Source organism: Delphinapterus leucas, chromosome 8, assembly GCF_059928025.1.
Source record: "Delphinapterus leucas isolate spDelLeu-1000000601 "Yukka" chromosome 8, BTC_Dleu_Yukka2, whole genome shotgun sequence".
NCBI lineage: Eukaryota > Metazoa > Chordata > Mammalia > Artiodactyla > Monodontidae > Delphinapterus > Delphinapterus leucas.
Window position 1 is genome coordinate 70039890 of NC_143136.1, and position 25725 is coordinate 70065614.

The 25725-nt window shown below is 33.1% G+C and overlaps 1 protein-coding gene across 2 annotated transcripts in view; it reads right to left on the reverse strand.

Annotated features, from left to right (window-relative positions):
- The window catches only part of SLC4A10 (solute carrier family 4 member 10), a 225578-nt gene that overhangs the window by 114346 nt on the left and 85507 nt on the right, over positions 1–25725 (reverse strand). The window contains exons 5-8 of one of the 2 annotated variants that reach the window (XM_022569866.2): positions 19868–20028; positions 12703–12891; positions 2703–2794; positions 1631–1720 (exon numbers count right to left, since the gene is read on the reverse strand). In XM_022569866.2, the coding sequence (XP_022425574.1) occupies positions 1631–1720; positions 2703–2794; positions 12703–12891; positions 19868–20028 (532 nt within the window). Of the gene's footprint in view, positions 1–1630; positions 1721–2702; positions 2795–12702; positions 12892–19867; positions 20029–25725 lie in introns of those variants that run through there. The other variant, XM_022569877.3, reaches the window with a different exon arrangement.

The window sequence follows — 25725 nt, forward strand, 5'->3', positions numbered from 1 at the left end:
CCCGTGAGCCATGGCCGCTGAGCCTGCGCGTCCGGAGGCTGTGCTCCGCAACGGGAGAGGCCACAACAGTGAGAGGCCCGCATACCACAAAAAAACAAAAAACAAAAAACCTGACAGTTCAGATCATGTTTTCAAACATTCCTTAAACGAATAAGTTTGATGGGCCTAATCACTGGAAGGGTTAAAAATATATAGTTTGAAGGTAGACAGAACATAGGATCAAGTTACATGAAATGAAAAAGGACTTTTTTCCCTTAACATCCCAAAATTCTACTGGGCTTTGGAATCTACATAGTAAAACTTAAAATATTTAAATAAACAAAGTAATCTGTAGACTAACTGATAGATTCACTTTGATAAATTTACTACCAAACTGAAATCATTAGGCTCAAAAACCTTAACTCATGTACCTGCAAAATCTGGCACTAAAATTTGTTTCCATAATGATGCATTACATTTGCTCTTTCCAAGTCCTACTACTCTGTCTTTCCAGGTTATAAGGTAAGAAGTATTACTTTGTTTTTCAAAAAAAACCCCAAAAAATCCAGAGCTGAAGGCTTAAATTATTTTGAACCTCATAGGATTCACTCAACATGTACATCCCAAACACTGTTCAAGGCACTGGAGATCCAGTGGGGGCCAAAACATATTAAATTCTGGTCTAGTGTTTACTTCTGACACTGCTGTTCCCACTGATATCAACAACAACAACAGTAATAATAGTAGCCACATTTTATTGAACACCTGCTATAAGCCCAACACTCTGCCAGGCTCTCTCTCTATGTTCTCTCACTTAATCTTCCCCCCAAAATTATAAATAGATATTATTCTTATTTTACAAATGAGAAAGATGGAGTCAGAGGACTCCTCCAAGATTAGATAGCTTATAAATGCTAGAGTTAGGATCCCATGCTCCTTCTCAAAAGCATGTTCTTTGCAATGTGCCATGCTATGGACAGGAGACTAAGAAATATAGATGGTTGGCACTGAGTAGAGGCTGTAGAAATTTAACTTTCTCATTAAAAACTGGAGCAGTCCAGTGATTTGAAATGCAATAAGAAAGAAAAGGATTAAAGAAAAGAAGACCTATTTTTCACTCTTCTATAGTTCAAATTGTTCTAGGAGCCCTGAAAATAAGACTGCTGTCTCCAATTGGCTATATTCATTTTCTTTCAAATGTACTGAAGCATTTTTGAAGGCTGCAAAACTAGGTCAGACAACTAAAATCAAAATGATATTGAGATATAAAATTCAGTGTCAAAGGGTTATATCCTTTAAAAAAAGGTAAAAGCTAATCATTTGAAAGGATGGGATTTATTATCACTGTTTTTGAGAATGTTCACTGTGCTCTTGTTATACTGTTAATGCCTGCACAAATAAGTAAGAAACTTCTTATGTCATTGCTTTTAAGATCCTATTTCAAATGAAGAACATCAGAAAATAAATGTATGGCAGTTTGCGACAATTTTAATCCAACTTGCAGATGAATGAAGATGTAATGCTTTAAAAAGATATTTTTTGGAGAGGAAATGGAATACATTTGAACTGGCTTAATATTTGAATCACATGCCTCCATACAGTGAGATGAGCTTTGAACCACTGTAGAAACAGAGCCCGAGTGTGCCCTCACCTCTCTCTCTTGCTGGTGTGGAGGTCCTTTTTCATGCCTTTGTTTCATCCCACATGGACTAGCATGCCCCTTTTGTTGGCCTCCCAGCCCCTGCACGCATAATTAACAGACTTAAGCTGGTACACCATGCTCCCACAGAGACTCCACCAGGCACCAGAGGGAGAGCATGCACAGGACTGGACCTAGACCATTCTGGCACTGGCAGAGGGATTCTGAAACAGCAGCAAGGAGCTGATCGCTATTAATCTTTTCAGAAGCTTGATGCAGGCAACTTCCTACACACTGCCTCCCATTCCCACCTCCTCCCACTGTTACAATCCTTGGGAGTGCTAAGGACCTTGTGAAAAACAAATTACTGGGAGTGATTACTGTTTCAGCCACTCAGATAAAGAAAGGTATTGACTCTATTTTTGGTCAATATTAAAACTCTTCTTTCCTGATCAAGTGTTAGCTTGCCACTGCTTGCAATAGCACATATAGGATGTCAGGAATTTGCTGAGAAAAGCACATTATTTTCACATGCATTATTTTCTTAGAATACATTCAAACAAATGATTTCATCTGAATTGTCTCCAATTAGATGGATCCCTCAACAGTCAGTCTTTATTATGTTTTTATTCAAAACTCTGCTCAGTCTTACTATGTTCTAGTGTTTCTTAATACTAATGCCTTTCTCTGAATCACGACAGTGAAGCCTTAAGTTACATGATTTGCTTTTCCAGAAATAGAGGAAAAATTATTTTGAAAAAAAAAAACTAGCAAAAGTTTTAAACAATAAATTTCTGTTAAATTCTCTGTGAAGTACAGTTATCTTTTTTACTGGAAGAGATGCATCACACCAAGTGGCTGAAACCTGAAAACTATGCATAAAACTTACACGTTTGGTTTTGTGAATAGGCAGAACATTACATGTGAACTTAAATGCTAACATTATCTGTAACAATATCAAGCTTTGGATAAGAAACAAAACAAATGTGCATGCAAAAAAAATTGTGTCAACACCTCTTAAAATGGTTGATAATTTCTAGTAATAACTCAGAGGCTTCCTTAAATGAGAGGGAGAAAAGCTTACCTTGCTAAAGTCAACAGTGCTGTTTTCCCTGCTCACATCATTCTTATTCTCAACACAGGCTGGAGCCGACTGAGGAGAAACAACCTGACCTGCTAAAAGAGATTGTTATTACAGAACACAAACAATTACTTACATAATTCTAGACATATTGAGTGAAATATGAATTAAACTAAACCAACATAGGTTTCTTAATGAAGTAAGCATGAAGGGTCAATATAAATAGATATATATAAATACAAATATTCTTATTTATCAGTTACAGATAGAAACGGGAGAATTCAGTCAAGAAAATGTAAACTAATTCTCAGATTAAGACTCTATAACTAAATAGTTATTCTTTATGAAGAAAGAACATCTACAAAAAGATTTTAATCTAATCATGGGTTTGAAACATCAGTGATTTCTAAATTTTATCCAAAACTATTGGGATATATATGTATATGTATATGCATATGTGTATATATGACAAGATAGACAACTCTTATGATTTAAGCTCAGACGGAAGAATTTTAAATGTAATGTTGTTTTTTTTTGTTTGTTTTTTTGCGGTACGCAGGTCTCTCACTGTTGTGGCCTCTCCCGTTGCGGAGCACAGGCTCCGGACGCGCAGGCTCATTAGCCATGGCTCACAGGCCCAGCCGCTCCGCGGCACGTGGGATCTTCCCGGACCGGGGCACGAACCCGTGTCCCCTGCATTGGCAGGCGGACTCTCAACCACTGCGCCACCAGGGAAGCCCAAATGTAATGTTGTTTTTTAAAGGGCGAATATTTATGTGAAACGTACATAGCATATTTATAGCTTCTACTGCATCTGAAGAAACAAACCAAAGAGAAAAAATTCTTTGGCAACAACTTTTAGAGATTTCTATATGAGAGGTTTAGTTAGAAATACCTTTACCTCATATACTATGAATACTGTGAATATGATATTATGCTTCTCACTATTCAATTGTGTAAGCATACTGATATTGGTCTGCATGACAAGAGATCAATAAATTTGAATTGTATTTCTTTTCCATTAACACTAACCAGCAACTTAATTATTTTGTAGCCTTTTCCCCATTATAAGAAAGATTATGATATTAGTTAAGTGGACAGTACAGCTGAGAATGTGACAACAGCTAACCAAGGGTAATTACATTCCATTATTCACTAAATATGAAACAGTCTTTTCAATCACAACTTATATGAAATCTGTCCATATTTAGCAACTAACGATGCTTGCTTAATTTCACATGTATCTCTCTTTTCTCTAACCTCTCTCCAACCTCACTTGTTACTTTTACTGTGATACAAGTAATGACAACCCAGCTTTGAAGCCTTGACCATATTTTATAACCATAACTCAGTGACTCAAAAATACTGCTCTTATTCTCATTTGTCTTAGATGGGAATATTTACTCTTCTCTCTGCCTAGCTCTTCCCTCTACCTGCCTAAATCCCAACTTTATTCCAAGTTTACCTTTAGTTTCATCTTCTCCAATTACTGAATTTCTCTAAACTGCTAGTGTATATACAAATACCTCTTCTTTAAATTCTTTAAATTCTCTTGAAATCCACTTATTCTTTGTTAACTAGAACTTAAGTGTGACTTAAAACACTGATAATTTACTTTCAAATATTACTATAATTTGGCTTTTTGAACTCTTAAGCCTCTCAGGCAGGGGTCATTTATTAATAGGTACAATTTTTTTATGGTTTAAAATTGTTATATTGCCAGAGAGTAATGGGCTTAAGATTCTTCTAAAATTTAAATATTTCATTGCTTTCACTAAACAAAGTAAAGTAATACATTTGGTGAAGATTTTTCAAATGATTTTAAAAGCAAATTCACCTTAAACCATGTACACAAATTCTTTTTTTTGTTTTTTTTTAGGATATTCTGCTCTTTTGTGACCTATAGGGGAGATGTCTTACCCTAGACTATGAGAGGGAGTTCAGTTCAGTAGAATTGATCATTGACCCTACATGATACAGCACTTCTATAAATGACATAGATTTAGAACATAAAAATCTGAGAGTAATACAATCCTAAACAATTTCTAAAGTGACACATCTATCAATATAAAGTACAATTTTATAAGTATATAAAAGTTATAATTCTTTAACATCTTTATTGGAGTATAATTGCAACACAAATTCTGATTACAGTGAATTCCAAAAAAATATATTAACCTTAGAGAAGTGACAGGCTTAAGCTGCACCAGTTATTTTCATTCTCCCATTTCTAACTGCAGCGTGCAGCTATGACTGTGAACTGTTCATTAGCAGCCATTTAATATCATTCTCAAAATAATAACTGTAGTTTAAAAAAAAACCTTTTACATAATGCATTTGTGCTACTAACAGATGTCTTCAATCACCAGTTTCACATCATTTCTCCATATTTTCATGAGTTAGAACATTAGATATATTTAAACCTAAATTTACTGAATGTTCTGTAAAATTGAACAGTGACATTCAAGGCATGGCTAAATTAAATAAACATATATCTGCTTTCTTATAATAACTTATTTCATGTGATATAAAACTACATGGAAGAACAATTATCTAACTCAATCAGCAAACATACAAAAATAGTCAACCCAGTACAAACTCATCAACTTAGAAGAGATTTCAATGGATAGAAAATATGCTGTAACTTAAGATTTGAAGAAATTGGATAGCCTATGTTTTCACATATATACTTTAAAAGCAGAATATTTCATAAATTACCTTCAGCTCATGAGATACGTTTAAAACATTGGCACTTGTATTTCCTCTTGTAAGTATTAATATATTTGAGGTTTATTGTTCAATGCTATTCTTGTTCTGAAAATTTTACAAAATATTACCTCATAAAGTTGATAATCAGGAAGGGGTTTGAAAAATATTTTCTATGACTATTTTAAGTGATATGGATAATGACCTAGTGGAGAGTATTTAAATAGCAGGAGACATACGAGATGACAGAAATTTCCCTGCTAGTTCTAGATTTTAGGTATGTGCATAGAATGTATGCTACTGCAGGAAAAAAGCGTAAAAACTACCAGCCTATGACATAGGAATATAAACCACAAGTTTGCTATCTTTTTTATTTCAGAGATAATAGCTAAATATTAGTAAATACATTTAATCTCATCAAAGTTTAAAAAGTACTCCAAATCTTATTTCTCAATGTGTATGATAATTTGTTAAAATGAAACAACACATTAAATGTGTATACTTTCAAGGCAGTAACTGAAAACCTGAAAAATGCATAGGTATTATTATTTAAAAATTAAACTGAGAGGTTTGGTTTGGGTTATTTTGAATAACTTGAAGCCTTTAAACAAAGCTTAAAATTTTATTTGCTTCATCTACCTACCTACCTACCTACCTACCTACCTACCTATCCATCTAAAGCCTGCACATGAATTATAGTCTAACTACTGGAAATTTCATAAATTAAATAATTTTTATAATTCTGTTATCAACTGTAATCTTTTTCTGTCTAAACACTTAGATTTCTTTAGTTTAGTCCAGTTATCACTGCCTTTCAGAAGAAGGTGATGGGCTTAGATTTCAAAATGACTTTCATTAACTCAAATACTATTACATAAGAAGAATCAGTAAATTTAGGGTTTGAAAGGGCATCTCTTATTTTCTCATTGATATCTAAAACAATACTAGTTCACAGAAGACAATTTTCAGGTACAGGACTTTACATTCAGCCAGAAAGTGAATACGTGTCCTAAAAGGATAACAAAGAATTTGCTAGGATTTTCCCCCCTCCAAGACAAAATAGTATAAAGTTAGGATTTAGAATTCCCATATATGTGTGGAAGTTTTATGAATGCTATTTTTTATGATAATTTTTCTCATCAATATGCCACAATGCTTTTGAACATACATATTTTTGCCTATTTCTTTATATTACCTTCACTATGCCCACTCATCACTGTCCATACTAATATATTCTATAAGTAAATGTCATCACAATTTTTAATCACATCTGTTAATATCTAAATAACTTTGAGAAATTAAGATGATTATCCAAAAAGAGACATTTATTAACTTAAAACTTTATTATATTCAGGGTAAATTATTCAAAAACTAATGAAAATTGGACACTATTATTATTAATTGAGACATGTTCATGACTATTTGAATGTAAACATTTGAGAAACCTAACATCATCCTTATATATTTACCATATATTTTAATTTTTCCAACCTTTTAAACTCAAAGAGTTCACCATCTTAAATCCAAAATTCCAATATTTGTTATACATCTTATCAATTAAAGTGCATATTATATAGTATTCATATCAGCAACTGCTTGAGTTAATTTTCCTTTGAGTCATGAATTCATTTTTTCCTCTGGACCTCCATGTAGGGATCATATATAAGTTAGATAAAAAGTTATTATAGGCCATGTACTTTTCCAAGGCAAATCATAAAAGATTTGGGCAAGCACAGGAGAAAACTGAGAGTAATTCAAGCAACCTCTAACTAGAAAATGGAAGCTCTGCTTTTCCGCTTGTTACACAAAAACTTTTTCACCAAGTCCTCTGCGAAACTGGCAGAGTCATTTTCCTCATCATAAAGTTAGGGGGAGAGCGTGAGACTATGTCAGAATTACTGTTTTCCACTTTAAGTAGTGTCAGTATCATTAAAGCAACTCAGTATTGAAAGACAACCATAAATATGTTCTCAAAAAATGTATTAAAATTACATTAATTCAAGTCCTTACTTACAGTTTTCTTCCTTTTTAAATAAATTACATATATAAGTATTATAAAACAGCAGCTTTTAAATTTCTATTTAGCCAAATTCAAATCAATAGGAGAATAAGATACCACTGAAGCATGTCAGTATTTGCTACTGCTTAATCCGCTGAAAATCATGTGTAATAGAAGGAAACTGGGATGAAGACATGGAGGTACATTACTATTAACCTAGAGACCAAGCTGGTTTACACTACCTCAGAAACCTTCAACGCATTTAGAGTACCCAAAGGGTAGGAGATGAGGGAGGTACAGAGATGAGATGAGCCTGTTAGAGACAGACACAAGACAGAGCAAAATAAAGAAATATAAAAATGAATGACAAAGTTACGTACATGTGTAACAATACATTTATTCATGGGAATAGAAAACAAGAAGAAAGAAAGGCTAAATATTTAGAAAACGTTGATTAGGTCAGCTATACTTCAAAAACATGAAAGTATGCACACAATTAAAGTTGGAGAAAAACTGGTATGCCTGAAAATAATTAATGTAAGATAAGAAATAACAAATTTAAACACATCATACTAGAAATATTTTTGCTGTTAAGACTTAGTCTTGAGATTCCAAAACTCAGTAGCAACAATACAGTCTCTCAACAGACCCACCAACTGTGTCAACAATGTCATCCTGATTTTTTTTTGGAACAATGGAAAACACCTTTATTATATAATGTTTAATTCTATCATCTACATGAGTTTTTAAATGTTTTCTTTCAAGTAATTCTAAGAATTATTATTTGAGCTTTCTTTTCTTCAAGATAAAACATTATAAGGAATACTTTTTAAACTCTTGATATCTTATTTATGAGACCACAGTATTTAAAAAATAAGACAGCATATAAATATCTAAACACACATAAAACATTGTACATCTGAAAATAAAAAAGTACCGCATTTGTAAAAAGACGCAATTATAAAGCCATAAAACTGATTTTCAAAAGCCATAAATAAAAATCATTCACAATACAGAAGTGTACATTACTTTAAGGGCTAAAATCTATGCAGGCCTAAAGAGTCAAGTCATCCCATCCTTCCAAATCTAAATGTTCTCCAGTAACCTGTAGTTATGAAAGTAAGTCAGAGACCTTCTGCTCTGTAACTCCTTTTAAGATCCTAAATAAAAGGGACAACTGGAAAGTACTCAGAATAGGTGAGAGAAAAGATATGTGAAGGAAAAGAAATAGAGTTAGAATTATTACTAAAGGAAACAGTGGAATGAAGACACCCTACACCTAAGGAAACTGAGTCTTAAGTTATTTTTTTAATGTAAAGGTTATCAAAAGTATAATAATATTTTAGAATAGACTTGTAAGCCAAAGTCTCAAATAAAATTGAATGTATGACCTAAATGATGAATACAAATACTGGTATATCTTGCTTTCTAGATCATTAAAAACAAAAGTCTTATTTTTATTTTAGAAAGTCCTTCTAGTTTCAAGAAATTATTCAAATATTCTTGATATATTTAAGTAGTTTCCACAACATCCTTTTCAGAGTTCTAATGTTAAAGAAGATATGATTTTTCTATTATTTTTTTGCTGTTGCTTTGCCAAATGTAGCTATCACTTTTTATTGAAACATCAGAATCAGACACTTAATTCTCACAGTTTTGATGCTTAATGAAACGTGAAAGTTAAACACAGCATGGTGGCATTAAAAATGCCTGGTGAATCCATAGCATCCGGCATCTTAGCCCTTAAGAGAATGTGCAGTACACCAAGAAAAAAATTATACAAAGTAGTTAAGCTAGCGTATTTGGAGGAGTGATTGACAAATTATCACAAAGCACTAAAAATGTAATGAACAAAATAGTGCAGATGGAGGAGAGAAGCAAGAAAATCACTATCTTGTAAATCTAATCTATAAAATGGGAAAGAACCCCATTTGGTCTTCAGATTGAAATATCTGAATGTTTAACCCTTGGGACTACTACCAAGGTAGCATGTTCAAGGAACAGGTCAACTAAGGCAGTAGAAACTTTATTCTATATGACTCTTTTAGAGTTCTGTATATAAGCATCAGTTTGTTTTCTGAGGGAATTTCAATTGTTTCATTTCTAAAGTAAAAGGTATATTAAACAAGAGGGGGTTTATTTCCATCCCTATGCTTGGCAAGGAAAATGTTTTCTGTTTTCAAGTCTCTAGAAGATACTCACTCTATTTAATTCCTAATCTATAATCTTAATTTTTAAAACAGGTCAGTTTTTGCCTGATATACTCTACTGAAGAGTTTCTTTTTTTAATAATGGGAATATTATTTTTACCATTTTGGATGTATTGAAATCCTTCTGTATCTCTCTGTACTACTGCACAAAAAGATTAAATCTCTACTGCCTATTTTGAAGCAGAATGTCAAATCTATATTTACAGCTATGAATTTTGATTTGTTTGTTTATCTAGAGTTTATCAGTTGTTAGAGTTCATAAGTAGATTGAGAACCTCAGTAATAAAGGTCTTTCACACTTCTTTTCACTTCTGGATAGGAGATTTATTTCTAAATTGGTGAAGTCTATTCACATTTTCAGCATTCTTAACACACATAATTATGCAAAGTGTTTGAGGAAGCAAAACAGAGTCACAAGGAGGTGTTATAAGCCTAGGTTTAGGAAACCACTTCTCCAACAATACTTAATTGGATATATGAATCTTATTAGAAATGTTTCCAAGTTTTTATTACCTTAATGTATGCCTCAAAAGGATCTGTATGTGTTCAGATAAAGGCTGGTTGTACAGATGGTGACAGAATCATTTCAGAACTACTCATATTCTAGTTTTCAGAAAAACTAAGCAATTGCCTGAATAAGACAAAAAGTAGGCTCTCAGAAAAACTCTGGGGACTTCCCTGGTAGCGCAGTGGTTAAGAATCTGTCTGCCAATGCAGGGCACACGGGTTCAAGCCCTGGTCCGGGAAGATCCCACATGCCGCGGAACAGCTAAGCCCCTGCAACACAACTACTGAGCCTGCGCTCTAGAGCCCGCAAGCCACAACTACTGAGCCTTCGTGCCACGACTACTGAGGCCCGCGTGCCTAGAGCCCATGCTCTGCAACAAGAGAAGCCACCGCAATGAGAAGCACGTGCACCGCAAGGAAGAGTAGCCCCCACTCATGGCAACTAGAGAAAGCCCGCGTGCAGCAACGAAGACCCAGTGCGGCCAAAAATAAATTAAATAAATAAATTAAAAAAAAAAAAAGAAAACCTCTGTATGTATATGTATCTATATGTGGACTTTACGATTTAAAGCTATAATTCTGTCACCTCTTCTTATGTTTAATGAAAGTTTAGAGCTGTAACAAACAGTGTGTCCAGGTCTACATGACATTACAAAAAATAATTCATCCAGTGAATTCAGTACCCTCTTCCCTCCAAAAACATAATGCAATAAAATCATTTGATAGTAAACGTTATCCCCAGTGAAGTTTGAGATATACAGCTAGTTCACAACCCAAAATCCTTGCATCTTTGAATAAACACATAACATTCTCATAGACATATATTTTATGGTCTGATTTCCAGTAAAGGTAAATGAAATAAAGGCAGAAGTTTATTTTTATAAAATGTGCTTGCATTCATAGAGATTTAGTTAATGAGAATATTTTAATAAGGTCTTTAGAATCACATAGACATAAGTCCATAGTCAAAATTCGTAAATATCTTAATCTGTTTTCTTAATATCATCATATCAAATACATGCTAGTATTGTAAGCATAATAAAAGTACTATATTTATAATAAGTTTCAGAATATAAAAGCTTCATTTTATCATTTTCATATATAACATATTTTAAAGCAAATTGTGATTTAGAATATGAATATATTTTAAATATATGATGTAATTCAAAGCAAGTTATAAATCCTCAGAATATCCAGTGGGATCTACAAATACAAGTTGGTATATACCATAAAGCACTCATAACACTTTTATTGAACTTAATATATGCACAACTACAGAGTCTTCAATATAACAATGATTTACACATTCAGTCATTGAAGGTTTTTAAAAAAAATCAAATGAGTATTTCAAAAATTATTTAGAACTAGTTCTGTGTTCTGAGACAACAGTACATCTAACCATCATTATTGATTTATTAAAGTATTTATTCTACTTGTGTATATTTGATTCAGTAGTATGAAAACTGGTAAAAATTCCCATTAAAGCAGAATCTGAAAAAAACCTCATTTTCATGCATTTGTATATAAAGCATCTCTGAAGCTTTTGAAAATAGGAGTGAAATTACATAAAGTCCATGCTGTCAATACATATGCTTAGTCTATTTGTGGAAATCAGAGTCTTTCTAGTAAAACATTTGAAATTACTTTTCATTAATTTGTATCTTTTAAAACTGGGAACTTTTATAGCTAGCGGAAGTATAACCAATTCATATCATCCTTATGATAACTTCATTTTCCTTCACAAGACTGATGGAAAGGATGAATGATAAGAGATTTCTAAGCAATTTCCTTAATGTAAAAGATGAAGGGTCAAATGGATGCAAAGAGAGAACAAAATACAGAAGAAAGGATAAAAAATTAGAAACACTGTTTTTGCTTCATGATTGCCAAGAAGTAAGTCATGAATGACTGCTAGAAAACAATGGTTGTTTTCTATCAATTCCTATCAATGGTTGTTTACTATCAAATGATAATGGCTCATCTATGTTGGTGAGCCAAGGTGGTAAGTGCAGACGCCCCATGGACATTGATGGTGTAGTACTGCAAAGAGCGACGAGCCCATGAACTAGAAATCGGGCTTAATATAAGTAGAGACACAAGTAATGCACTAGCTGCTCTTTTCAACTGTAATCTAGAAAGGGATTTGTTGACCATGAGCAACATGAAGCCAATATCTTTTTTTCCACAATCACTAAATGTTGATCATTATTCATTTTAACTAAAAGACCTTACGTCAAAGCATTGCATTACATTCTCAAGCTATGAGACAAAGACTAGAGCCTTATTTGTGATGCAATTGACACTCAGTTTATGTTTGCCACATTTGAGTGTATAACTTCTTATTAGATAAAATTTCCCTTGCATTCTTTCATGAGCCTTTCAGGAAACTTTAAATCTTTGTTAATAAAATTTCTACAGTTTGATGCCTGATAATAAAACAATACATGAATATGAAAAGAAACAATTCTACCACAACAATCTGAATTTCAATAGATCATTTTCAAGTAAAACATATTTTAAAGGACTTTGATATTTCAGACAACTATAATAAACGATAAGAGTACAATAAAGAAATATTTACCATTTTTATCCATGGAATTTGGTTCTGATTGTTTCTTGCCAATATCAGCAAAGGAGCGAACAATGGGAATCCTATTGGTGAGTTTTTTCTGATTCTGGTGGTGATGCTGTTTCATCAGTGCCTCATGGACCCTGTGGCGTACATCATCATTGAGCTGACCTGAGCTCACTTGTTGATCAAGGACCATATCTGAAGAGTGAAGGTAGAAAGAAAATGAGCACAGCTTTCCTGTAATGTTCCAGTAGTGAACCACTGAGTCCAAATATGCATACCCTAGATAATATTATTCCTCTTAAAATAGGAATGAATTCCTTTAAAAAATCTCTAAGTATGGTCTTAGAAACAGAAGTTTGTCTTTCTTTGTAGAAATGCTACACAAGAAAGATTTGGGAAAATAAACCATTCATTTTTAAATATGTAATGACCTTAAGGAGTTTTATTTTTCAAACAGGAATAGTTGTATCGAGAACAAAGTGCTTTATGTTCTCCATTATTCACACTGACGAGAGGGAATAGTATCAGGAGTAATATAAATATGATTAGCATGTTTAAAATTAAAAAGTCTCATACATATATTTTAATATGGTTTTCCTCCCTTTTTCTAGTAGAGAATAATTTCCATGTTTCTTCCTTAGGTCCATCGGTTAAAATCTGATGCAAGGAGGCTTAGGCAACTACCTAGCTGGTTGCATTTGGAGAGTAAACAATTCTTTCACATTAATATAAAGTCAGTCCTCTCAAACCTTCCTTGATAATGTGTTTATATTTTAGAAAACCTTCTATACCCATAAAACAAAGAATAAAAGGTGAGATTTCAGAAGGCTATAACTAAGCAGATTGATATTTACCATATGTGTCAGAAATGCCTAGAAAATGAGTAGATGAGTTCTTGGTAATACAAAGATCACCTCAATAAACCTCAGTGTAATTAATCTGCTTTCATATGATCAAATATTAACTCTATTTGATTTTCTGAGGTGCTAACTCCTTATGTAAAGCAGATTACAATGCATTTTCTCCCGCTGCCCCACTGAGTACACTGAAGATTTGAAAATTAGCAGAATCATCCTTTCCAAATAATGTTTTCCTTCAGTGTGAAAAGGAAACGACTGGGGAAACAGACTTGGATCACCGTCCCACATTCCAGCTGTGTGGCCTTGTAAAGTTGAATAGTCGCAGTGTCCTTATTTCTAAGACAGAGGTAATAGCTATCTCATAACAGCATTGTTGCCAGGACATAAGGCACCTAATGCACTGATCGGAATATTGAGGCCCTCAGTAAATATTTCCCAGTACAAGATTTTCTTTGCGATTTCCTTTAAGTAGGTTATGGGCTCATGGTTTAAATTTTTTGCTGGTTTTAAATCATTTATCTGTATTTTATAAGAGTGTATCAAGCAGAGGCAAAGTTGGATTTATCAATAACAGAAAACCCAAATCAAACTATCTAAAACAACAAATTTCACTGGCTTACCTAACAGAAAAATCAAAGTTAGGTTGGATTTAACTCCATTTCTCTGTGATTTTGTCAGCTTCCCCCTCCTCGAGGTGTGAGATTTAACCTCAGGCTATTTTCCTTATGGTCATAAGGTGGGTGCCAGCAGCAACAAGGAGATACACATCTTTGTTCATATCAGAGATTCTTTGCCTTTTTGTGACTTTTTCTTAAAAGAAAAGTCCTTTTTCCCCTACCCAGGAAAAATTCTAAGCTCAACTGACATAGTCCTGTCCATGCTGAGCCAATCACTGACAAAGAAGATGGGATCCCCAGTTGGCTTAGACTAATCAAGAACTGCCCTTCACTGTGGAGTCATTTCTCTAAACCAGAGGTAGACAAACCTTTTGTGTAATGGGCCAGATAATAAATATTTTAGGCTTTGCAGGCCATACAATCTCTGCCACAACTACTCAACTCCATTTTTATAGCATGAAAGTAGCCATAGACAACATGTACACAAATTACCATAATTGTGTTTCAATAAAACTTTTTTATGGACACTAAAATTAGAATTTCATATAATTTTCATGTTGCAAAATATTGATTTTCTTTTTATTATTTTTCAGTCATATAAAATATAATAACCATTCTTAGCTCACATGCCTAACAAAATCAGGCAGTGGCCATATTTGCATATAGAGCATAATTTGCCAACTTTGTTCTATCACTTGGCTGTTTACAATGGAAAGAGGTAGAATGAATGTCTGGGAGTCAGCCATAATGTCCACTATAATTACCTCCAAAGTCTCTTCCAGTTCTGAAAATGTATGATAGTATAGAATATTTAAACTTATATCTCAGTTTTTTTGAGATCAGTAGTTATAAAACCCTTGGATTAATCTGAAATAAAGGAAATGATAAATTGTCCACATACATGACTTTACACTGCAACCTTGCTAAGATGGAAAAATGTATATAAAATATGTATTATATACTTCATGATAGGAGCTGTAAAGTAGATTATTCAGACACCAAAGGGATACCATCATGCAGCAGTTTCATCTGTAAACCATGATATGTATCCCCAGTTCAATATTCTAATCAGAATAAAAATTAATCATGTAATAAAACATGCACATGGTTATAGTTTTTCATTCTTATCAAAGCACAATCTTTCCAGGCCTAAGCACTATGAAAAATAAGTCACTAGCTTCAAAGTTTTTCAGAGATAACGTCTTTATATAAAACAGTTACATAAGATAAATAGAAAAGAACACTCGTCTGCTCATTAGTTGCAGAAATACATAGCAAACTCCTCTAAGGTATAACATGACCAAGCAATGTCTTAATGAACTGGAAAAGTTAATCAACTTGCTTAAGAATATAACTTATGCTAAGGTGAAATTTAAGTATCAAAGCGAGTGTGATTCACTAATCACTTACATTGTGCTCTTCACCACTATAATATATATTAGTATTAACCTTGAAAAGTAAGAAAGGATAATGGGCCATAATGGCTTTAGGCCCAGAGTCAAGACCAACAATCTCAGCAGGCTATGATGCCTAAATAATACAGTCCAGCCTGCCAAAGCTCAATGCCAGGATCTGGATGATAAGAGAAGAAGCAAGAAGAAAAGGGATAAATTGGTCACAGTCTTCTAGCACTAAACAGGCTCCAGAAAAACTAGCAGTATTTGTGTAGAAAAACCTCAGAACGTGAAAAAATACTTTTCATCTTAATCAGGCAACTATTTTGTCATGATCAATCCATTTGACTATTGAATGAAAGCCTCTAGAGCCCATGAGATTTTACAGACTCTATATAAATCTCCGCTTCTTTAAAGATGATCGTATAATTGCTTTGTCTTAAAAATCCATTGTCTTCAAAGATGCTGGGGGAGAAGTGGGCAATAGGGGGTTCTAAATTTTACAGTTTGGTTGACACTACTAACAGGAGTGTATGTAATAAAAATGTAAATTACCATAAGAAAACTTACTTTCCAGACCAAGGATGGTAATAGCATAGGCATTAAAATATATATATATGGCTATTAACATACTCCCAAATCTGCAGATTATATTCAGTGGAGCAAACTGTGGATTTTTCCTTTGATGAAAGATTTTAAACAGCAAGAGCTGTTTTAATGAGTTGAGAACTATGATTGTTAATCTGTCCATGGTACTAACTTTGGTTTGGTTTTAATATCTTACCCTCATTGACAGCAATAGGTTAAAGTAGACACACTACAGAGGTAATATTTCCATTATTAATCTTTACAGTGCTGAATTTAAGAGATTAACATAAACCGTAAAATTTCCTATAATTTATATGAATATAATTGAGAAGCATTTTTAATACAATTAATCTCCATATCAGAATAAATCAGGATAAGAAAATATATCTGGAGAATTTTGGATTTGAAAAGTTAAGTAATATTTTGAAGGAAGAAGTTTAAATTTATTCTGAGTTCCTTAAAACATTGGGAAATAGACACTTTTAAATTAACTTTATCCAAAAGAAAATCCTACTTTAATTACACCAGAAATTCTTGACAGACCTGCCAGATACAAATGGGATTTTCTCCTGCTAAGTCTACAAAAATCTCTTTAAAGAATTATTTAAGAGTCTATTAAAAACATATCAGAACATTGATATAAAAATCCTTGACCATTCTAAAACAATATCTGGGTCATATTCCTCTACTAGGAAATGTCTAGAAAACATTAAGCTGCAGAGCCTGTGCATTTGCAAAGGACTAGGGCTTAGAGCCCTTAAAGATAAACTATTATATCTAGCTTTTGCAAAACAGAAACTAGCGACTAATACATTAGTAACTGCCTAACATATAGAAAAGTATGATAAATAAGAGGTGAAGAAAAAGTTCCAAATCTTAAAGTTAATCACTATGGTCCCAAATTATCATGAAATAGAAAAAAACAAAATTTATGATTATAGATTAATCAAAAGAAATTATTCCCATCTCTGCAAGTGTTACCTGTAATGTATCACTTTCTATTTATCTATTTATAAAATGTAGGAAATAGTCTCTTCCCTACCTCATAAGGTTTCTGTGATAATAAAATATAGTAATGGATGTGAAAATACAAAGTTAGAAGTCTTCAAAATGTAAAACATTTACTACAAACTTCGTAATACAGCTAAATTGTCACAAAGTAAAAATATCAATAAGTAAACAATAAAAATAATTACAAGCTATCAGAGAAAATTTATTAATGAGATTTTATTGAGGGCAGAAATAAATACCTTTGGATTAAATACACCAAATTAAAATTACTCAAAGAGAGAGAATCTCTTCTCATTAATGATTGAAAAGGAACCTAAGGAAACAACGATCAACACAGGTACTTGTAATCCTATTTTTCTACGTGGTGTTAACTCTAAACTACTGACCTTTTCTGAATGGCAGTTTACACTGTTGTACACTGAAAATGGGACATTAAAAAAGTTGGTCTACTTTGGAGGCAGAAAAATACAGACTAATTAGAAGAGAAGAAAGAATACTAAAAACCTATTTGGGATATTGAGACTTCCACTGAACTACTTTCATTTGTAAGAATAGACTTAGAAAATGTAATTTGCTTTAAAAAGCTAGATTCAACAGAGCTAACAACCTTTACATATTCTACAGAGTTGAGCTTGGGGAAGAGGGCAGGTTTAGGGAAAGGAAGCATAAGTTTAGACAACAAAACCAAGCTAAAGTGATAAACAACAGAGTTTTAGTCAAATTATAACAGGAGAATATTTCCTGGTAGAAATAAATTCCTAAAGAAAGCATTAGAAATTACATGTTTTAAGAAATTTAAAGCCTGGTAAAGCTATGAAGAGAATTTTCTGAGGCTAATTTTGCCTGGTTGAGGAATTTGACAGCTTCATTACATACAGCCAATCCAAAACTCATTTGAATTAATCCATTTTCAAAGGTAATGCCATCACTGACATAAGTAGCAGAAATAAACTCCTTATTTTGGGCAAGACCTTTAACCTTCTGAGTCACTTTATTTATGAAGGATAACAATAATAGTACTAAGCCCCAAGTTTGTTTTGAATATCAAAAAGATAGTTGTAGAATTACTAAAAAGAGCTTCCTAAACTGCAAAGTACTAGGAAGAACCCAGCCATTTCATTCATAATTAAAACATAAAAATTTTTATTGGGTATCAGCAATACCCCATAATGTAAAGCTAGGAAATTGAATTGGATGGCTACTATACCAGCGTTCTCAGGAAGTTTGCTAATTTCCACGTTAGTCATTTCTTTAAGTCTTGATTTAGTGTGACCTGTTACTGTATCCTGTGTTCTTCCAAAAAGTATACTGTATTTAACTTTATATCATCGTTTAGGCTCTAGTTCTGTATTTAAAGTGTAATCTCTTTATAAGTGTTGTATGAAACTGAGGGGAGGAAAGCTCATCTTTCCTGTTTCTTTTGTGTGTGTTTTTTTTTGTTTGTGCTTAATATTGTGAGCCAAAATATCTCTCCATGCTTACTTTTTTTTTTCACACATATTGCAATGTATGTATGCCTATCAGCACCAACAGCCAAATAAATAATTTTAAAGGAATTAAGAACAACCACTTCAAGCCATCTCTTTCTTCAGACAGTAGTTGTAGTGTAATAGAAGGAACATGGAGCTTAAAGTCAGAGGCCCTTAAATGGAACTGGAACCATGAAAGTTTCAGAATTTCTATTTTCTTATTGAAATATGGGAATGCACTTACTTTATGAGGTTATTCTGAAGATTAAATTAGATACATTATTTTTCTAATACAACATTTTCTCGTTTACGTGATCCAAAAACACACAGAGTGTTTTGGGTTTTTTTCCCATCTCTACAATATAATTAAGACACTGAAGTCTCTCTGAAGTCTTTCTACTCCACAAATAAATTCCACATGGAACTGCTTTTATGTTTTTCTGAACTAGGAATTTTTAAAACTGCCTGAGTCCTAGCTTTGTTTTTATTTTTAAAAATCTCCAGTAACCATTTCATTTATACCCTTTCAAAACTCATTTCTGTGTTTTTTTTGTATTATTTTGTTTTTACTAAAATGTTTGTCTTCCAGCTGAAAAGATATAGGAGTTCTTTGCTTTTATTTGCAGAGTAACAGTAAGATGCTTCCTAAATATAACTGCTTGTGTGATATAGCCATAATAGACTTCTAGTACAAATCATTCATCCCAGATGCAAGCCATAGTTTCAATTATAAACTAATGTAAACTTCATCACTTGGCCTCCTCTGGAATTCAAGATTTTTAATTCAGTTTAAAATAAATGGCCATACCTTTCTGTTCTATCCTAAGCTAACATTTTTCCTAATTACTGAAACTTTTTCATTTGGCTATTTCATGTATTTGAATATTGAAAAAAATCAATCTCTAGCTTTATGGATTTTTCCTTCAATTTTCTAATGGTGACAGTCTAATTACATATGATGATGAAAAACAATATATGCTAAATGGAAACCAAGGTATATAGATTCTTGTTCTAGACTTGCCACTGGCATGTTAGACCATATTTCTTTGAGATTCAACTTCTTTTATCTTAAATGAGGTGGTAAAACAAAGTTATTTTTGAGGTCTCATACACTGATCATGAGAATTACTTTCCTAAAGGTCACACGTGTATAGAATTATAAGAAAAAGGGAATTAAAAAAATCAGCTGTACCCATAAGTGTGAAATAGACTAAGGAGAAAAAAGGATGTACCTGCAATTTCTTCTAAAGTGTTGGCATGCATGTCCAGCAACACAGTTCCATTCAGAATACAACTTCTCAACTCAAACAAGCTGTGCAGTGAAAGAGTAGCCACATAAGGCTTGCTCCACCTTTCCCCTCCATCTTCCACATCTTCTTCAAACTTCAACCACCTATTCAAATAAATTTTATAATTTTTTAAAATTTGTAACACGTTTTTATTTCACCACTACCCTGCTATAAAATTATTCTTAAAACAAAACACATTAAAAGAAGGCCATTCCAAGATGAAAAAAAAAGAAAGGGGGGTGAATTCTAGCCATAAGTATAAAACAAATGATTTTACTACCGTAAAGACACTGATATTTATGGCAAAAATATTTCCATAGAACATGCATTGCATTCACTTTAAGAGATCTCCCTTCAGGCATTAAGTTACCTAATTTTGAATTTTTCCCAAGTTACAAATAAATATTATTATCAGCACATTGAATATTACATTGTAGATGAATGAACCTTTATCCCAACAATAAAAGGTAGAAGTATAAAGCTATTCACATTACTTCTTGGTTTCAAGGATTTCAGAAGTAAGTAAAAGCCAGCCCAAGTCATCTGGTTTATTTCATTTTAATTCCATTTAACAAACATACTTTCTGTCATTGAAAGATACGTTTAAAACAAACAAAAACTCAGTTTTTTAATTAATCTTTCTAGCACTGAAAAAATATATCAATATAAACGTTAAGTCAGTGGTCACAGGGAATCTGTTGTAGAACTAATAGAGAGAGTACACTACATGGAAAGATAACGGTGGTTAAAAAATGCAAAAGAAAATGAGAGAGTACTCATTTTTCTTTTAGTGGGAGGTCTTAAAACAATATTTGAATCTCTTGACAATTCTGCCCTTTGATTTTTAGGGAAGCTAGTATAATTTGGGGACTATTCCGTAGGAAAAATACTTATTAGGCCTGTTTGAATGAAATCTAGTGATTGTAGTCACTTCCTAGGGACTAAATCTATGAGAACTGAGCTCAGCCCCCATTCCCTGAGTGTTCCTGCCAGGGCCAGAGAATAGAAGAACCTTGATAACACGGTGCCAAATGGGAGACCACTGCCTTCTTGGAGTGAAATGAGTAGTAATATCTGAGATTGTTTCTAACTAAGATAAATGGAAGGGATAAAGAGAAATCGATGATTTTACTGCTCTGGCACTAGCACTAAATATCTTATTCTTTTAGGGACTTGCTTTTTAATCTTAGTAGATAACCATATTAATTCCACCATTTCTAATGAAGCCTAGCCTAAATGCCTCTCCTCTCTCCATCCCCCACCATTTTCCTCATATTTTCTCTCTTTGTCACTTTTGCGCTAACTTCCTCTCTCCATGCAATATCACTCAAACTTCCTATCTATATGATATTTTATTGCTGTTTTGTGTAATCAAATGATCCAACTCCAACTCCAACAGAGGACATCTTGTATAGTTAAGAACCAGTGTATCGGCCAGCTAAGAAAACTAAGCAAAAGGGCTAGTCAGAAAGATTTGTGTGTAGAGTTCCAAGAACGATAAAGACAGCTATGGATCTGTCCTCAGAGTTCAAGGATGAAAACGTCAGGAAGTAAAAAGGAAACTGGTAGGGAAGAACAGTTATGCCTGCCAAAAATTTACAGTCCTATGTTTATGCCTATCATAAGTTTAGAGAATGCTTGAAGGTTGAAAAAACTAATATTTAAGCACAAATCACTGACAGTATCTCTTCAAATGGTGACAATTTTATAGAGTATTTTTGTCTACACAGTTGGGAATTTTTTCATATTAGTGAATCTTAACGATTTTCAGCCCTTTACAAGGCCATAATGCATCACAGATCATGGGATGGTCATTAATACTGCTCACCAACTATAACTAGTTCTCCCTCTCTTCTTAGTAAAGAGTAGGATATCACTACCTGGCTTTCTTTTAACTGGGTGAGGCCACTGTTGACAAAGAATTGTGAGCAGAAATTCTCTGTGCCACTTCCAGACTGGAGTTTTTCATTGCTAGGATGAGACCCTCTGGAGCTCTTTTTCCCTCTGTGGCCACCAGCTATGTTCAAGGTGTAGGCAGTTCTATCATCCAGAGTCTCCGAGTAACGACTAGTGCAGTGGTGCAGAGCTTCTACTGATTCACGATGGACATGTATCATGAACCATAAATAAACCTTTGTGATTTTAAGCTTTTGAAATTACAGGATATTTTTCTAGCATAATTTAGCCTATCCTAACTGATACAAATTTTAGCAATTCATACCAGCATCAAGTTCCTAATTAGAATTAATGGTGAGAGTGAATATACTTTTGATAAATATAATAATCTGGTATTTCTTGCCAGGTATAAAAGTAAGGACATGGTAACGTGAATGTCAATATCTCCAAGGATCAACCTCTTGACAGACATTTTGAAATGGGATAGTACTGTGGAAAGTGTATTGGACTAGTTGGGAATAAAAAGAAATCTAGGTTTGGGGCCCTACTCTATATCTAAATTGCTGTGTGACCAAGGGAAAGTCTTTCAACTTCTCTGGGCCACAGTTTTCTCATCTGTAAAATGATGAGACAAATTCAACACATTCAAAACTTGTCCAGGATCACCTAGTCACTAACCTTGTCAAACCAGATCAACTCCAACTGTTCTTGTTTTTCTCCAGAGTCTGTGCCCATTTTTTACCATAATACAATTACTTCAGTTGGATTTATGGACTTTTTTAGCTAAGATATCTTATGCTAAAGCCTATAGTGAAAACAACAGATTTAACATTTAATTTTCCTTCTTGTCTGGAACAAATCTCAAGTTGAAAAATGTTCTGTGTTCTCTCCCTCTCATCTTATGTTATCCACAGAAGGTGTACCAAGAGAGTGGATACAACTTTTATTAAATCTTCTGTCACCTTATATACTACTCACATATGACGTGGTTTTTCAGACAAAAAGAATAAAAGAAGGGAGTCTTTACAGCATCACTTATGCTGGTGTTATTTTGACTGAAGAACCTTGTTAGATTTGAAATCTAGTTTCCAGTCTGCTGTGTGGTAAAGAAGAATTAGGGTCATAAAAGGGTGTAATTTTGTTTGGGGGACTATAGATTTCTCTTTTCTGGAGCTCTGGTACTTTCTGTCATCTTTCTATACAGAATTGCTACTAAAATGTTGTATTTAAAATTTTCACTCAAGGAATCCTGAAAAGAGTGTTGATACATTACTAAAAAACCATATTGTTTCTTAATTACTTAAGTATAAATCTATAGACTGACCCATACAATAATATTGTTTGTAAGTTGTAATAACGCTAATAATAAATTCATTTTTAAATATCCATGGGCTTCTTGATCTATGCAAAATGATCCAACCCCTTCTTCTAAGGGGATTTATAGTTAAATTTTACTTCCAGATTACAGTGAAAATAATTAAATAAGTAAAGAAGCATCTACATCATTTTATCTTGGTTCCTTTGAAAGGGAATATTTAGATTAAGAATCTTGAGAAGATATGGGGGGGGTGTACGTGTGTTTGTGTGTGTGTAAAAACCACCACCATAATCAAGATACAAAACTGTTCCATCACCACAAATGAGCTTCCTTTATATTCCCAATCTTCACCCTGTTTCTTTCCCCAGGTAATCATTAATCTGTTCTTCGTCACTATAGTTTTGTCATTTTGAGGATGTTATGTAAATGGAATCATATAGTTTGCAACTTTTTGAGATAGACATTTTTTCACTAAAACACAATGCCCTTGAGATCCATCCAAGTTGTTGTATATATCAATAGTTTGTTCCTTTTTATTGTTGAAAAGTATTCCACTGTATGGATGTACCAAAGTTTATTTAACCATTCACCCACTGAAGGATATCTGAGTTGTTTATAGGTTTTTGTGATTACAAATGAAGCTGCTATGAACATTCATGTAGAGGTTTTGTGTGAAAATAAGTTTTCATTTCTCTAGGATAAATGCCCAAGACTGTGATTGCTGAGTCATATTTACTAATAATGCATGCTTAGTTTTATAAGAAACTATCAAACTGTTTTCTAGAGCAGTGCTACCATTTTACATTCACACCAGCAATAGCTGAGAGATCCAGTGTCTCTATATCTTCACCAGCATTTGCTATTGTGACTTTTTTTTTTTACTTTAGTTATTCTATTAGGTGTGCAGTGGTATCTCATAGGGGTTTTAATTTACATTTCCCTAATGACTAATGATGTTGAACACCATTTTATGTGAACACCTTTTTTTGGCCCATTTTTCCAATTGATTTGTTTTCATACTGTTGAACATTTAGAGTTCTTTACATATTCTAGATATAATATTTTTGTCAAATATATGGTTTCTGAATATTTTCTCCCTGTCTGTAGTTTGTCTTCATCCTCTAACAGGATTTTTCACAGCAAAAAGTTTTTAATTCTGGTGAAGTCCAATTTAAGAATATTTTCTTTTCTTCTTTCATTCAAAAGATTGTGCTTTTGGTATCATGCCTAAAAACTCATCTTCTAGCCCTAGGTCCTGAAGATTTTCTCTTATGTTTTCTCTAACATTTGTATAGCTTTATGCTTTACATTTAGATTTATGATTAATTTTGAATTAATTTTTGTATACACTGTGAAGTTTAGATTGAAGTTAATATTTTTTACCTCTATGTAGATCTCTAATTGTTCCAGTACCATTTGTTGAAAAGACAATTCTTCCTTCACCTTTGTCAAAAATCAGTTAGCTGCACTTGGGTTAGTTTTTCTTAGTTCTCTATTCTGTTCCATCAAACTACTTGTCTATCTGAGAAGACATTTTAAAAACAAAAACTCCTTCCTTTAGAATAATTTCTTTCAAACTGGGGGCTTGATCTTTTAGACCAAGAATGGAGACTCTTGTGAGTTCCAAGCAGTTTGGATGGCCAAATATAAGTTATATGCATGGATGGTTTGATATAAGCATAGGTTTTATGAGTATTACAGGAGGAAACATAAGATACTTTCCATAAAAAGGAACCCACAAGTTACAAATACCAAGTTACTAAACATTTCAAGATTCAGTGTTTTATGCCAACTCCAGAATGATGCCAAAAGCTTTAAAAGATATTTAAATGAATATATTTTAAAGATACATAAGTATATCTCTCTTTTCTGTTTTTCATTCCATTTCATACTCCAAAGATAGAAATTAGCAGGTCTAAGAACACACCAAATCCTGTTTTAAGATTTGTAGTCACTGAATATACTGTCAGTTACAAAATGCCTGGTTGCAGTTAATGACCTAAAGTGCTGCAATTTATTCCAGTTTTCAAATAAACTCAGCTGACATTTGTTTGAATAGCAAACCAAAGCAAACAAGAGTCTCACAGGCATGAATGAGATGTGACGGACAATGAAAAAAAAAAGAAATTGTAGGCCAACTGCATGACATTTTCTATGGGGGAGGGGTGGATTTAAACTCTGTTGAGATTATTTTCATTTCCTTCAGTATGTCTGTGTCTGTTTTCATCCATAATTAACACACTGGAATCTCTTTCTACTAAGCAGCAACAACATAAAATAGGTGTTTCCTGAATTCTTTGAGGAATAAGTTGATGATAATCTCCTCTACAATATTAGAAAATCTCCTCTACTCATATTAGAAATCTACAAAATTCTTCTGCAAATTAGAGATAGATGATTTCTATAGAATTTAACTCTTTCTGTTTATTTTATTCTCACTAATTTAGTTTAACTTTTCTAATAATTTTTATTCTCTGATTCTACCCAAAAAGGGAGTAAAGGAGTTACCATATCATCCAAAATGATAGTCTTGGGGGAAGTCATGAATTCTCAAGAGAAAACATCCTTTTTGGGTAGAGTTAAGGAT